This window comes from Nanorana parkeri, unplaced genomic scaffold (assembly GCF_000935625.1).
Source record: "Nanorana parkeri isolate BGI_ZX_2015 unplaced genomic scaffold, ASM93562v1 scaffold1544, whole genome shotgun sequence".
Classification (NCBI taxonomy): Eukaryota; Metazoa; Chordata; class Amphibia; order Anura; family Dicroglossidae; genus Nanorana; species Nanorana parkeri.
In genome coordinates this window covers 364,423-379,602 of record NW_017307812.1, presented here as the reverse complement: position 1 = coordinate 379,602, position 15,180 = coordinate 364,423, and the positions used below count along the sequence as shown (strand labels likewise).

General features: G+C 44.6%; 1 protein-coding gene across 1 annotated transcript; it reads left to right on the top strand.

Moving 5' to 3' along the window:
* The first annotated feature begins 1,548 nt into the window (after positions 1-1,548).
* LOC108798727 lies at positions 1,549-7,105 on the top strand. Its single transcript, XM_018570507.1, has 3 exons — positions 1,549-1,752; positions 4,754-4,920; positions 5,623-7,105. The coding sequence occupies exons 1-3, from the start codon at positions 1,591-1,593 to the stop codon at positions 7,103-7,105; spliced, it is 1,812 nt and encodes a 603-aa protein (XP_018426009.1). The 5' UTR covers positions 1,549-1,590.
* The last annotated feature ends 8,075 nt before the right edge of the window (positions 7,106-15,180 follow it).

Here is a 15,180-nt window from a genome sequence, read left to right as displayed (position 1 = left end):
TATAATCCGGGCCACATGTATACCCGACATGTGCTCAGCCTGCTCCAGACGTGTCCTAACATGCTCCAACCACCCCGCCATGTCATCAACCAACTTCCACAGACATACATAAGCGGACAGGGGGCAGAGATATAAAGTACGGGGCAGGTGATATCTACCTGTATTGCCCAAGTGACCACAAACTGCGGTCCGCCTGTCCGATCACCTGTCCTGCAGTCCTCTCCTATAGAGTACACGTCTCCTATCAATCATCTAAAAAGAGTTATTGGCCACGCCCCAAATAACTCGAGTACAGCTCACTTCTAATTGATCTATAAAAGGTAATGGCCCCGCCCCCCGTTCACTCCTATGAAACACGCCTCTGCCTATAAGAGGAACTGGCCCCGCCCCCGGGAGTGCCGACCTCTCCTGTAAATCTAGGTACTGGCCCCGCCCCCTGACCACTACGATTCCCCAGTCAAGCCTATCAGGCCACCAGCTGGGCTTCTCCTACGCAACACGCCTCTCCTGCCAATCATGTTTAACTTCTCTTGTCAATCAACGATACTGGCCCCGCCCCGATCCCAATAGGATTTCCAAGTCCAGCCTATCCCATCTCTTTGCTCACTTGGAAGGCTAGTTACTGGCCCCACCTCCTGATCGCACAACTCTGCTGTCTATCATCTGGGCACTACCCCGCCCCCTGATCACATGACAACAGGCACAAAAAGGCGATATGCTTCGAATGGCGGGCTGCTGAACGTTATGGAAACTCCAGTCAGTGTACTGCTGAGCGGGGAACCCCTGCGCCCCTCATTTACTATAATACTTCACTCCCTGCTTTTTCTCTATCTACAATTTATGGCAACTCCAGGCAGCCATAGACATTACAGCGCCTGCCCTGCTCCTTGTTAGTTCCCTACAGCGCCTGCCCTGCGCCTTGTTAGTTCCCTACAGCGCCTGCCCTGCGCCCTGTTTCGTTCGCTCCTGCCCTTACCGGGAAAGTCGTGCACCGTACATTAATATGAATTACAATCATATGATTGGCTGTTCTATAGTCGCTGGGCGGGTACAGCCGTTGACCGTAGCCACGCCCCCACTTCCTCCGCAGGAATATCACGTTTTGATCCCTGCCGTTCCATTGAGGTTGAATCGCAGGTTGGAGAGTTCTAATCCCGGCAGTTGCGTTCGTTATAATTCGAATCTAACGCCTTCATACGGTATTTTTAAAACGCACAAAACGTGTCACGCATGCGCACTACCAGCTGTCTTCCGGTGGAACGCGAAAGCTTCCTGTCCCGCCCCCCCACATGACACGCATAGATGGTAGCGGAAGTCTACACTACTTGGTTATCCGATGGTTGCGCATGCGCGGTTAGCAGTTGACGCATGCGCTGTGAGGCGGAGAGGCTAGAGCTGCGCATAGACGGGCAAGTTTGAAAGGTTGGAGGAGAGGATTGTTTACGGGCTGAGTGTTGGGTGGGGGGTTTAGCTGGGTCAGCTCAGCCTGCTGGCTAGGGGGTCATCGAGTGCAGGTGAGAGTGAGCCAAGTAAGTCAGCATAGGGTGCATCTGGGGTGTCTCAGGCATGTGTTAGATTGTTGGCACCCCCATGGCTGCCTATCACTGCTGTGTCCCTTTCTGCAACAGTGATGCCAGGTACAATGCAGACAAGAAGATCTCCTTCCATAGAATCCCAGCTTTCCATGTGGAGCCGCAGAGACACCAGACCTGGCTGACCTGTATCCGGCGAGAACCGGGACCCAACTTTAAGGTAACATGATTACTATTATACCGGGCACACATTTTATAGGACACTGCTGGAGGATGTAATGGTGGCCATAAACGTATCCATATGATCAATCAACCGATCGAGCGTTCCATGCGACTAAAATGATCAGATTGAGAGGTGGCCATAGACGTATCAATATGATCATTCCATTGATCCATGCGACTAAAATGATCAGATTGAGAGGTGGCCATAGACGTATCAATATGATCATTCCATTGATCCATGCGACTAAAATGATCAGATTGAGAGGTGGCCATAGACGTATCAATATGATCATTCTATTGATTGTTCCATGCGACTGAAATGATCAGCTTGAGAGGTGACCATAAACATATCGATATGATCAATCCTTGCAACTAAAATTATCAGATTGAGTAAGAATCTGAAACCAAAGACCCTTCATGCCATTGATCATAGTGAGCTCTCGGTTGACTTTGACTCTAGCCAATTGATCGGCCATGGCGGAATTTCATTGATCGCTCCAAAGGTGACCATGCACATAGCAATTTGTGATTGATCTAAACAGAAGTAATCACAAATGAGCCGTCTATCATTGATTAAAATGGCGAAGGATGCAATACGCGCAGTTTATTTTCTTGCGGCCGAGTATAAATATCAATCGAAAATTCAAGAGGTGCACCGAAAATGAAATTTAAAAACCGAAATTTAAAAAACTCAGACCAAAACCGAAAATGTTTTTTTTTATTTTAACTTTTTTTTTAATGTATTTCTTTATAAATTTTTATTAAATATTTTTTACTTTACTTTTAGGGGCTTTGGGGAAATATTGGGGGTCTAAATGGACTGTCACAGGAGGCTGAGCAAGCGGAGCTCAGCCTCCTGTGACAGCGCTGGCTGTCTCCGCCCACACTGCTCTCCTCTGATCTGTGACGGGAGGCTGAGCGTGCGGTGCGGGACGAGAGCTCAGCCTCCTGTGACAGCGCTGGCTGTCTCCACCCACACGCCCCTCTCCTCTGATCTGTGACAGGGGGCTGAGCTGTGTGGGAGGAGAGACGCCAGCCGCTCACAGCGCTCTCCTCCCGCAGCACTCGGCCACCTGTCGCAGTTTCTCTCCTCCCGGCTGGAACACGGAGGAGAGAAAGAACGGATGCACCGCTGTATCGGCAGACAATTGGCACTTTCGGACGATATGTTTCGTGGCCGATATATTGGTGCATCCCTAGTTATTAGTTACAAATGTAAACGTTCAATTAAAATCAGTCGCTTAATTCATCTGAATTGTGATCAGTTCTCGTGCGACACACAGATATTCTCTCACTCCATCAGAAGCCATCAGCAAAAATTCACCACAGCTGATCGTCTTGTCAAAGTTGATGGAGAGCAGGGCCGTAACAATAGCCGTGGCAGCCCATGCGACTGCTATGGGGCATGGGGGGGGGGGCACATGAAGGATTGCTGAAGTTGCTACTGACCCTGTACCCCTTATGGCATTTCCCATAAAGAAGAGTTTATCAGAAGTATAGGAAGAGACTATGCAGACAGCTCTCCTGCTACCTGTCCTTGATTTAGATTTTAAAGGGTTTGCCTTGGGGCCCTATTAAAATTTTGCTATGGGGCCCCATGAACTGTAGTTATGCCCCTGACGGAGAGCTAACCAAATCGGTCGAATGGAAGATCCTTGGTTTGCCGTTTATTTCATTCGATCATTTTAGTTGCATTAAATGATTGTAGGATCACATTGATATGTTCCCGGCCACGCTATTGAATATCAGCGTGTGTGTCAGAGAACTGATCATAACATGGATTGGTTGAGTTTTTTTTTATTGATCATTTCTGATAGATTGTATTTTAACTCGCTATCGTTCGTTTGTTTTAAAATTGATTTTGAGCGGTGATGAATCGCTTGCTTATCTATCATTTTAAAAGAATGCTCACCCCTCTATACAATGCAATGGCTGATTCTTGTCACCTGACCATATGTCAGGTTATACCCTACATACAGGTGAAACTCGAATAATTAGAATATCATGCAAAAGTAATTGCAGTAAGTGCTGCAAAAGGGGCCCAAACCAAGTACTGAGTACATATGCATGCTTGTACTTTTCAGAGGTCCGATATTGTTCTATGTACAATCCTTGTTTTATTGATTGCATGTAATAATCTACTTTTTTGAGGTTGTGGATTTGGGGTTCTTGGGGTTTTCATGAGCTGTAAGCCATAATCATCACAATTATGACAAATCACGGCTTGAATTATCTTGCTTTGCATGTAATGAGTCTATCTCATATATTAGTTTTACCTTTTAAGTTGCATTAGTGAAATAAATGAACTTTGCACGATATTCTAATTATTCGAGTTTCACCTGTATGGTTGTAACATGAAAGGTAAAGTAAGCCTTTCCACAAATATTCGCTGTATGGATGACACAGCTAATCCTTTACAAATGGACCCCTCGTGATCAGTGGCTGCAACAGAACAGCAAATAAATGTCTCCAACTCTCTCAGCTGGGCTTCCCTAAACTTCCTGTCCAGTACAAGATCACAAGGGACAGCTCAATCTCCAGCAACTGTCCATCTACTAAAAGAAGGGAGTAGAGGGGCATGGCTTGGCTTGCTTTGCCTCTGTTTGCGAAGACACATACAGCTTACTAACACACACACACAAGGGTAGCTCCACAGGACCCTGCAAGAGGGAAAAGAGCCACACTAAAACAGGATATCGGGCCAAGTGCTTAGGGGACCAGCAGCTAAAATTTTAAACATCAAGGAGCAACACCCATTGTAAGTGATTTCATCAGCATTTGAAACTTAAAAACCCTTTGACTGTAATATCACTTTAAGGTCTGCTTTTTAATAAAATACAGAATTACTGAAAAGTAGACATGGTTACTCTGTCTCATGAGCTGCCGGCTTTTTATTCATGCAGACTTCTAAAATTACTGAGAGGTCCGCTATCGCTTTATGTAACATGACATCTACCACAAGTCATGGAATATAATGTACAGCTTTCCTCCTATTTCAGGTGTCCAGCTGCACCAGGGTGTGCTCCAAACATTTCCTTCCATCGGATTTTGTGAAGACCTTAACGGGTAAAAGGAATCTGAAGCCCTATTGCGTGCCATGCATATTCCAGTGGACGACCAATGAGCAAACAGAGCAGCAGATGTCCTCTCCCAAGAAGAACTCTGGGTAAATCACTGTCAATGTACCGGCATTCATTGTTTTTATTGTTATTGTCAGAAGTCTAATAGTGTTACCGGAAAGGGAAGGGGGAGGAGTGAGTGTCAGTTGTTACCTGATATTTAAGGTGACACTAGAAGTTAGGAGTTAAATCTTAAAAATGCATTCAAGTATCTTAAAAGAGAACTATGGGGTCAGTGTTTTCCCCCATAGTTTTCTTTAGGGTCACAGGAGGACATATACTAGCTTCCTCCCGTGACCCAAAGCTCAGTATATCAAAGGCTACTGCCCGCGATATACTGTGAGCGCCGCAGCCGGGACAGATCCCGACATTACTTTTGGAGATCCACCCAGCTGCGTGAGTGACAGCTGGCTCTGCCTATCTAGTGCCCGCCCCCTCCCCTATCCATTCCTCCTGTCAGCGCTGAAGGATTGGAGAGAGGGGGGATCCCTGCGAGGAGCAGAGACCGACAGTCACGGCTCTCTGCAGGGAGATGATTGGAAAGTGAACGAGCGACTGTATGCGTTCACTCACTTCCCGATCTATAAAGCCGACCTGTGACAGTTTCATTGTCACACGTCGGCTCGAACTATGAGGTTGAGTGAGAATCGCTCACCTCATAGTTCTCCTTTTAACGTTACCTAAATATCAGCTTTAAGCGAAAATAAACAGTTTTTGATGCAAATAAATTTTTCATTTTCTGTCACTAGCTCTGCAAAAAACACCCTTCAGCCTATTTTGCCGTCACAACCCACCGTGCAGAACAGCAAGCCACCCCAGCCAGCGGAAATGACCACGTCCATTCTGGACCATTGTTATGACCTGCCCCCGATGACCGACAAGGAAATGCTGAAAGCGGCCCGTGAAGAGATAGCAAGGTTGCAGCAGCGTAATGCGGCGTTGGAGAATAACATGTTCTTCCTGGAGCGGTTTTCCACAGACCCGAACCTTATTACCTTTTACACCGGCTTCAAAGATTATTCCACCTTAAAAGTTGTATTTGTGACCCTGACTGAAACGGAGGGTAGCTCGGAGAAATGGAAGCAATGCCAACAGGAAGGAAATGCAAGTTTGAAAAAGCAGTCGCTATCCGAATATGAAACCATGCCACAGATTGACCAGTTCTTCTTGTTTTTATGTAAAGTTCGGCAAGGATTCCATGATAAAGATTTGGCCATTCGCTTTAACATTTCAGAAACCAGGGTTACCAGGATTGTCATCACATGGGCTCACTATTTATACGTTGTACTCGGAGAGATACCGCTTTGGCGCAGCCGAGAAACCGATTGCCAAGATGTGCCCGAGTGCTTCAAAGCTTCCTATCCTCGTGCCCGGGTGACTTTGCATTGTGCTGAAATTAAAGTGCAGGCAAGTAGTACGGACAATGCAAGTTCCCAGATTTACTACAGCCATGCTTCTTATAGGGGCTTGCTTGGCATAGCACCCCATGGAGCTGTGATATTTATAAGTCCCTTGTATTCAGGCTGCGCATCAACAAGAGACATCACAAAGTCATCTGGGATCTTGGATTTGTTGGAACCTGGTGACAGGGTCATCACCGATAAAGATTTTGCTATACAGGACCTGGTGGAATCTGTTGGAGCATATGTGGTCGTCCCTCCAATTATAACTGCCGCCCTGCCTCACGAGTGCCATGAAGCTACAGTCATGCTAAGTCAACCTTCACCAGATCAAAATACCATGTACATCTTGGCCTCATCTACAGAGCAAGGCCAAGAAACTTTAGTCGTGACAACCTCCACGGGTGTAGAGGATGCCGTTGTGGAATTGGACCACTCCATGGGCGAGGAAGAGATGGTAGAGGTGATGACAGAAGAAAAAGTCGTGGAAGAAGTGGTGATGACGTCTGAACATCTGGTTGAGATTTCTGATGATCACGTGTATGACAAAATGGAGATGAAGGAGGCCCCAAACACACCCAGGAACAATGCTGTGAAAGAAAACCATGACATTCAAGAACAAGTGGTCACTTCTACCCCAGGACAGAGCGCTGAAGAAGCCACCGATATAAATTCCCTTGCTCGCTTAAGAATTTGCATCAATCAAGATATTGACAGAGTCCGTCAATATTGTCTTTTTGATAATGTTTTGCCGTTTGCCTTAGCAGGCATCTCTAATCAGCTCTGGGCGGTGTGTGCTATGCTGACCAACATTAATGGGTCTTTGAGCTAAAGTGGACTTTAAAAAAAAGAAATGTCCTATACCGGGCTTTGCATTGGCTACAGTAAAAAGTTCCTCCCGCAAATGTTTTTGGTTTGCTTACATTGCAAGTGCAACCATGGAACAATCAGCCTACTTGAAGGAGAATGAATAGTTGGCTTACAAGCCTTGATAGACACTGCCATGCCCAGATTCCTAGGAGCCTAGTAGATCCTAGCAGTAAAAGTGAAGCACTCATTCAGCACCACGGAGAGGGAGGTGACCACCCCTGAGAATGGCAGCTGTAAGTCTTAATAGACAGTGTTTTAGATTGTCAGCAGGTTCTCTTTACATGTCTAAGTTTTTATAATTGTGTATAATAAGTGAGAAGTAATCAGCCTCGTTCTGCAGATTCGTCTATATATGTTTAAACTGGGTTTTGTTTCTTATGTGTGCTTTGTTTTTGTTTTGTTTTTTTTCCTATGCAGTTAGTGCATGAAATCCACCCCTTTGATGACAAAGTTGAGTGTATGTCTATTTATAGTGATGGGCTCTCTATGCAGACTAACCTTCACTACGTTTTTCTATGTTTTCCAACTTTGAGAATAGTGCTACCTATTTTTGTAAGAACATTGCAGAGCAACTTAAGGGCACTCTAACCCAGGAGTGGACAAGTTATTACGGAATCCAGGAGCTGGCCTGACCAATCGAGGAGCCAGCTTCATTAACACCTGGAGAAAACCTCATAAGTTTTCAACCTCAAAAATGCCCGCTGTCATTTGTAAAGAGCATTGACCCCCTGCGGTTTCTCCAGCACTGGTGACCCTTCTCTGGACCAAGAGGCAGGATCATGACTTTAGGAGCTGTCAGAATCACTAAGGCCCCGTTCACACCAGGGCGTTTAGTTGCGCTGAAATGCATGCAAATTGAAATCCCATGTATTCCTATGGGGGATGTTCATGCAAAGTGCTGAATCATGCATAACAGTACGCCCCTTGTTTAAAATAGTCCATGAGCTCCTTTTGTGCCGCTTATCAGCTTGTTTTGCTTTCTAGACTTCAATGGGGGGGGCGCGCGCGCATTTTTGCAGCTGAGATTGCTTTTAATTGGACAACTGAAAATGACATTTATAATGCTCTTGCATATGAACAGGAAACGTGCATTACAAACACACAAGAACACAAAAAAAAAAAAAAAAGAAGCAATCGCTAAAACGCTGTGGCCCTGGTGTGAATGGGGTCTAAATCTCGCGGTATACTGAGACGCTGAAGCGGATACCGACAATTATGTCTGGATCCGCCCAGCTGTGTGAGTGACAGCTGGCTCTGCCTACCTAGAGGCAGAGCCAGCTTTACCCTCCCCTGTCTGTTCCGCCAGTCAGCGCTGGAGGATCGGAGGGGGGAATCTAGCCACTCCCCTGTCACGGCAGAGAGCTGTGACAGGATCGAGAAGTGAGCGAACGCCGGTATGTGTTCGCTCACCTCCCGATCTACTGAGCCGACCTGTGACAGTCTCATTGTCACAGGTTGGCTAGAACTATGAGGTGAGTGAAAAGCACTCACCTCATAGTTCTCCTTTAAGGAGAAGTCTCTGGAGATATACTGTTACTCCTACACAAGATATAGGTGTTTACTCCCAACTATTGTAGAACCCAGAGCACTTGAGCACACTTTCAGAAATGTTGCTTTATTAAATTAATTACATACAACAAAAGCAGGAAACTTGGTTAAAAAAAAAAGTCCAATGCCCAACAATACTGGCCCATGTTCAACCTGACAATAATGATGATATTGGGTTGGAAATCCTGACATTAAACATTATAAAATGTTCCTGGATGGGATAGCCTGACATTAAACATAAAATGTTCCTGGATGGGATAGCCTGACATTAAAGATTATAAAATGATATTGGATTGGCAATCCTGACATTTTACAAGATGATGCATATAATGCATAAAGCAGATACACTAGCGCTGACGAGCACACAATATTGTAAATAGGACAAGGGTTTAATTGTAGTATGAGCCAATGCGCTAAAAGAGATGGCTCGGCCCAGAAAGATACAAATACAGAAAAAAGATTATAAATATAAAAAAATATATATATATATATATATATATATATATATATTGGGTTGGGTCCAATAAGTTGGAAAATAAGTCACATGACTAGAAATAAAGATTATTTTTCCTTTAAAAATAGAGACTGATGTCCAAAGCTGCTTAGGTTTTATATGGTTATAACACCTCACAAATGTGCTTGTAAATTAGGTGTCCAGCTTTTCAGGTTTCATAGCAGATAACTACCTATATCCAAACCTGAAAGCCAAGAACCATACGAGGATTATGAAAGCAGAGAAATCACATGCAGCTCTAATAGGGGTGCTGGCCTTCCCCATACTATGTTGTTATCTCTACTACAGTGAGCTCCTCCGTATATTAGTCCTAGCTGGCTGACTTTATACAGAACGTGGAAGTTATTACAACTGTTCAGCCAAGCCTTCTGAACCAACCCTCACCTTCATTTGTCTTAGAAGCTGCAGATTTGTGCCAACTCTGCTAACAGCCTCGTAAACTTCAAAGAACCAGTCGTAATATGAGGATTTTGTCACATAAGGCTTCCAATGTACTCAGAGTCAAATGGCAGGCACAAGCTTGAAGTGTATAATACAGGGGTAGGCAACCTTGGCACTCCACCCGTTAGAAATACATATCCCATGCGACATTACAAGACTCTGCATGAGTCCCAGAAGCAGAGAAATTATATGATTTGTAGTTTTACCCTAGCTGGAGTGCCAAGGTTGCCTACCCCTATATCACTTTATCATCTTTTGAGCCAGGGGGGATCAGTGTGGTTGAGTTGCCAGGTTCTAGTTGGTGTTTTGTTTCTTTTAATTGTAACCGAGTCTTCTGCTTTTGGAAAGAGGTAATTTTAGGTAAGCACTTTGCTTAGCTTTTCAGCTAGTACAGCATCAAAAGATGTCTGTGCCCACCCCTTCCATTGTATGCCAATGCAAAGGTGGTTCAAAACTGTCCAGCTTGCAGGGAAGTCCTAAACCATTATGCATCCACCTTTTATTACTGAAAAATGTACCCAAACATTATTTTTAGTGTTCACGTATGACATGCTTCTTGTCCCATACACCATGTATGTTTGGCTTTGGCTTTCCAGGTATCAAAGGAAACCTGTAATGAGAGATTATGATGGCTGCCATTGCAAACTTTTACTTCTGAAAATGGTTGCCTGGTAACGTTCAGTAGTTGCTGAGGCATAGACCTGGAGTCTGCATGCTTATTCTGGGGTCAGGGACTCAGAACATAGAAGAGAGGCAAGCAGATACGTAGTATTCATAAAAGAGAACTATGGGGTAAGTGTTTCTTCTCATAGTCCTCTTAAGGGTCATGGGAGGACATATACTAGCGTCCTCCCATGACCCAAAGCTTAGTATACGGCGAGCTACAGCTTGCTGTATACTGAGACCGCCGCAGCTGGGATAGATCCTGACATTACTGTCGAGATCCACCCAGCTGCGTGAGTGACAGCGGGCTCTGGCTATCTAGAGGCAGAGCCAGCTGTACCCACCGCACGCTAGAGGGGAGGGGGGAATTCCTGCAGGGAGCTGTGACTGACAGTCATGGCTCTCTGCAGGGAGGGGGGAATTCCTGCAGGGAGCTGTGACTGACAGTCATGGCTCTCTGCAGGGAGATGATCGAGAAGTGAGTGAGCGACGGTATATGTTCGACCATTGTTGACCTAATATATATCTTCTATTCTTTGAGTCTCTGATTCAAACAAAGCATACAGACTTTAATGTCAAAGCTGTTTAGTTTACATCTAGAATTTGTAGTCCATACCTATTCTCTCATGAAAGCAAAGTTTTGATTTGTGCTTCTAATTAAAATCTAGTCCAGTATGGGGGGGACGAAAAAAAAAAAAAAAAAAAAAGAGAGATCAAAGTCAGGGCCTAATTCTAAATTCATTCAAGTGTGTCTATAGGGAAAAGTAGGAACAGTAAATGATCCCTGCACAAAAAGCTTGTAATAAATTTGAATAGAGTTTATATTATTAGTCTAGATGCAGATTGTTTGCGAGCACACACAAATCTTAGAGGTCAGAGTGCCTTTGAATGGGCATTTGTTTCATGAGGTTGTCACCTACTAGATGTAAAATTATAAACTCACTCATATTGGCATCCTCTATTCTTGCAGAACATCTTTTATTGTTATATTGTATCAATATGGAATAAAAGACATTTTTTTTAAAGCTGGAATTGTTTTTGGTTTCTGTAATGATTGTTTTTACCAAAATAAAAGCATGTTCAATTCTCGTCACAGCTGTACAACATTTCCATCAGGTATCCGATCTTTTGAAGTAGCATTCCAACTGTCCCCCAGCATGCTTTAGAAACCAGTGCATCGAAATGCAGCTTGGTAAAAGATTCTTAGCACCTAGAAGGTTGCAGTGATGACAAAGGAAGACGCAACAACACTGAAGATTCTCTCAGCACACTTTGTGATCAGCATTAGAAACTGAAATCTATCAAATTGGCATTTGTACTGCATTTAAAGTAAAGCTCACCTAGAGCTATAAACTTTGAGACCTAGAAACCTAGAAGAATGCGGTATTGGTCAACTAAGGTGATGGCCGGTCTCACTCATTTATAAGGCATGAGAAAGAAAAGACCAAACCACCACATTCGTTTTTGGGGAATTTGTTACCTTTGCTTTATACTGCGATCTATACGTGGATTGGACACTGGCAATCAAAAATTGAAAGACAGCCCAGGAAAACCCCACTCCCAACCAGTATACACAAGTTTTTCTCGTGATCTAGGAGAATGGATGTCTTCTTTTTCTAAGCCTCGCTGGTAAAACACTAGCCTACTTTTTTTACTGGCACATTTTCTTCCACCATGCCTGTTCTCTACATGGCAGCTAGAGCTAGTCTCTTCAATTGCAGATATCTAGTGCAGCAATCCACTGTGTTGCTTTTGGATTGCCATGTTCAGAACCCAAGGGTCTGGACTTTAAGAAAAACCTGTAAATGACCTTTGGGCAATACGTTCCAAGTAGGGCACTTTCCAGATTCTGTTCTGGCAACAAGTTAGACAAAGAGCGCATTCCACGTCCAGAGCCATTAGTATTGCCACATAAGGCACTTTCCCAGGTCCCCACAAGCTAACCAGGATGCGTTCAGCAGGCCCTCAGCTGTGAAAGTCTGTTGGAATCATTGTGGCTTGTCTCTTTTATCGGGCTGTCTGTAAACATGCATAAAGCACTGTGGTTAAAGTGCTGGTCTGACAATCTTGTCAAGGGAGAACTTCACCCACATGGTATTTAAAAGGACATCATCTCTTCAGACCAGCCCTTGATATTACAGATGTCGCTAGAGGCAAGAGCAACCGCCTGTCTTAGAACAAGAAGCCTAGGGAAAGGTCTGTGAAGTCTCATTTTGTTTCTATACTCCTGGAGCATGCATGTCTAGGCCTCCCAAAGTTGCTTTTCTGGCCACATGCAAAGTCAGGGGTAAAGAGCCTGCTAAACCCTCAGGAAAAAAAAACCAGCAGCACAAAGGTGCACCCCCACTTTCCAAAGTAGGGGGGCATTTGCTAAAAATTGCATACACCTGGATAGTTTGCCTTTCGGTGGTTAGCAGATCCCCATAGAGTTCCAGTTTATGTGCCAGAAAGGTTTCAGAAGCTGTATTCCTACCAGTTGTCTTTTCCAATGGGAACATTTGCCGTAGTTGGGACCTGTAAGCCGAAAAATGTTGAATGGCATCAACCAGATCTACAATTGCTTGCCTTCTCAACGGGGACTTTCCGGCTTCTTTGGTGAGCAAGGACACGTACCTATAGTCCCCTCCTTTCCAGCGCTCTAAATTTGTATTCCTTTCTTCAGCACTGGTATCAATTCATTTTAGTCCTTTATTGGCATCCTGTTGATGTAGGAGTCCCGACAGAAAAGAAAAAAATCTCATCTCTTGATTTACATCCCAGAGTTTCAGGAGGTGGGGTTGTTTGGATATAGCTAGATCATCTCCCTAGCAGGCTGCCAGATCTAAATTCAACTGTACAATACCACAGCCTTGTCTATTCTAGCTAGCCGTTGTTTATCTCAAGTGCATACAACTGCTGGACAAGCTTCCTCAACCGGTTAAATCTGGATTGAGGGCGCAGTTCATACAGCCAAGTATGATCCAGGGCCTGGGAGGTGGAGGACACTCTAAGAATTCGATTATAGGGATGCCACCAGAACGCAGTAGAGCTAGTACTGGGCAAAGCACTAAAGTAAACACCCAAGGTGCTGTTTAGAGGCCAAATGGCAGGGCCATGAACTGATAGTGCAGGTGGACCAACAGCAGTAAATGCTGGCCTACAGGAAAGCATCCTCAATGTCCAAATAAGCCAGGAAGTCTTCCTGGTCAACAGCAGTGATAGAGCTGCTGAATTCCACCAGTTGTGAGATTCAAGATGAGGCAGATGTCCTCTTTGGGTTTGGCAACGGAACAGGTTGGAGTAAAACCACTCTGCCACAGGAAAAGCAGCAAAGACACCCTGATCCAGAAGCCCCAAGACAGGGGGGAGGTGTTAATGGAAACTCTAGCTTGTAGCCCTTGAAAACAACCTCTGGCACCCATGCATCTGGGATACAAGCCATCCATGTGTCTTCAAAGGCTTATAGATAGCTTGCCACACCCGACAGAGCTGGGAAAGACTCCGAAGATGGGATAGCCAGGACTGTCTTCCCCCATGTCTACAATCAGATATACTGTGACTGCAAGTTGAGCAATGCAAGGTTCAGGGTACAAGACAAGGCCTCAGGTGCTCATGAAACCCAACAGCTGGTAGCAGGTGAGGGTTGGATGGCTGAAGTTGACCACATTTACTGTAGGCAGGCAGCAAAAATGGACCGAGTATCTGAGTTCCACGTAGCTCTTTGCAACACAGGAGAAGCAGAAATGCTTCCTTTGTGCTGAATGGCAAGAAATAGTGCATAGCGCATGCGACTCTCCACACAGCAGATGACTTGTATGTTCAGTCCCGCTGAGTCTTTAGAGACAGGGCAAGCGCTAAGGCAATGCCAATTGCTCTTAACATGGAATGCACTCTGCAAATTAACTTGATACCAGAATGCCTTACTTGGAACCCAGTGCCTAAAGGTCACTTCCAAGCTAGAGAAATTGGGTCAGACTTTTTCCAGAAAAGCTTAAAGAACTACCTCATAGTTCAAGCCGACATAAGACAATGAAACGTCGGCTCAATAGATCGGGAAGTGAGCTAACACATACCGGCGCTCGTTCACTTCCCGATCATAGGCAGAGCCAGCTGTCACTCACGCACCTGGGTGGATCTCGACAGTATCGTCGGGATCCGTCCTGGCTGCGGCAGTCTTAATATACCGCGAGCTGCAGCTTGCTATATACTGAGCTTTGGGTCACGGAAGGACGCTGGTATATGTCCTCCCGTGACCCTTAAGAAGTATGGGGAAAAACACTATCCCATAGTTCTCTTTTAAGGCATGCTGGTGGTAGTAGGGTTTTTCTGGGCTGGTCTACAGGTTTTTTGCTTGCTAGTGTCAAACTCTCCTGTAGGAGTCATTAAAACCATAAAGTGAATGAATTCCCGTGTCCGTTCAAATAAACAAATGTGTGAAATCTTTGGATTGAAGGTGAATGCTGCAGCAAAAGCTGGTTTTATTATTGTTTAATAGGATAATCGTTTTGATGTTATTTTTGGCTGGTACTCTGCTTCAACATACCTTATAAAGGAACATGTTGATGTTTCAATCGTTTATTAACAACAAAACATGACCAAATGTGGTAAAAAGAAGACTCATACAGAATAGCAATACAGAACAGCTTCTAAAAATCCAGATGTTCCTATAAAGAAAACAAATATGCACATAGAACGTTTAGTTGGAAACATTCTCCATAATGTTAGCCGTACATTTCACTTGTGCATGATGTCCCTTCTTAAACACTTTTCTTCATGGAAAGGCTTCTACCGAAATAGATTTTTTTTTTCTCCAGAAAGAAGTTGTAAAGGTCCAATTCATACAAAATATAAAGATTAAGAGGGGGGGGGGGGGGGGTGAGACTAGCGTGATG

What these genes read in the sequence shown, in the direction of transcription:
- LOC108798727 (XM_018570507.1), top strand. Translation starts at nt 1,591, where the DNA reads ATGGCTGCCTATCACTGCTGTGTCCCTTTCTGCAACAGTGATGCCAGG. An exon ending in AACCGGGACCCAACTTTAAG is followed by an intron (nt 1,753 to 4,753) that starts GTAACATGATTA and finishes CTCCTATTTCAG; the next exon opens with GTGTCCAGCTGCACCAGGGT. An exon ending in TCTCCCAAGAAGAACTCTGG is followed by an intron (nt 4,921 to 5,622) that starts GTAAATCACTGT and finishes TTCTGTCACTAG; the next exon opens with CTCTGCAAAAAACACCCTTC.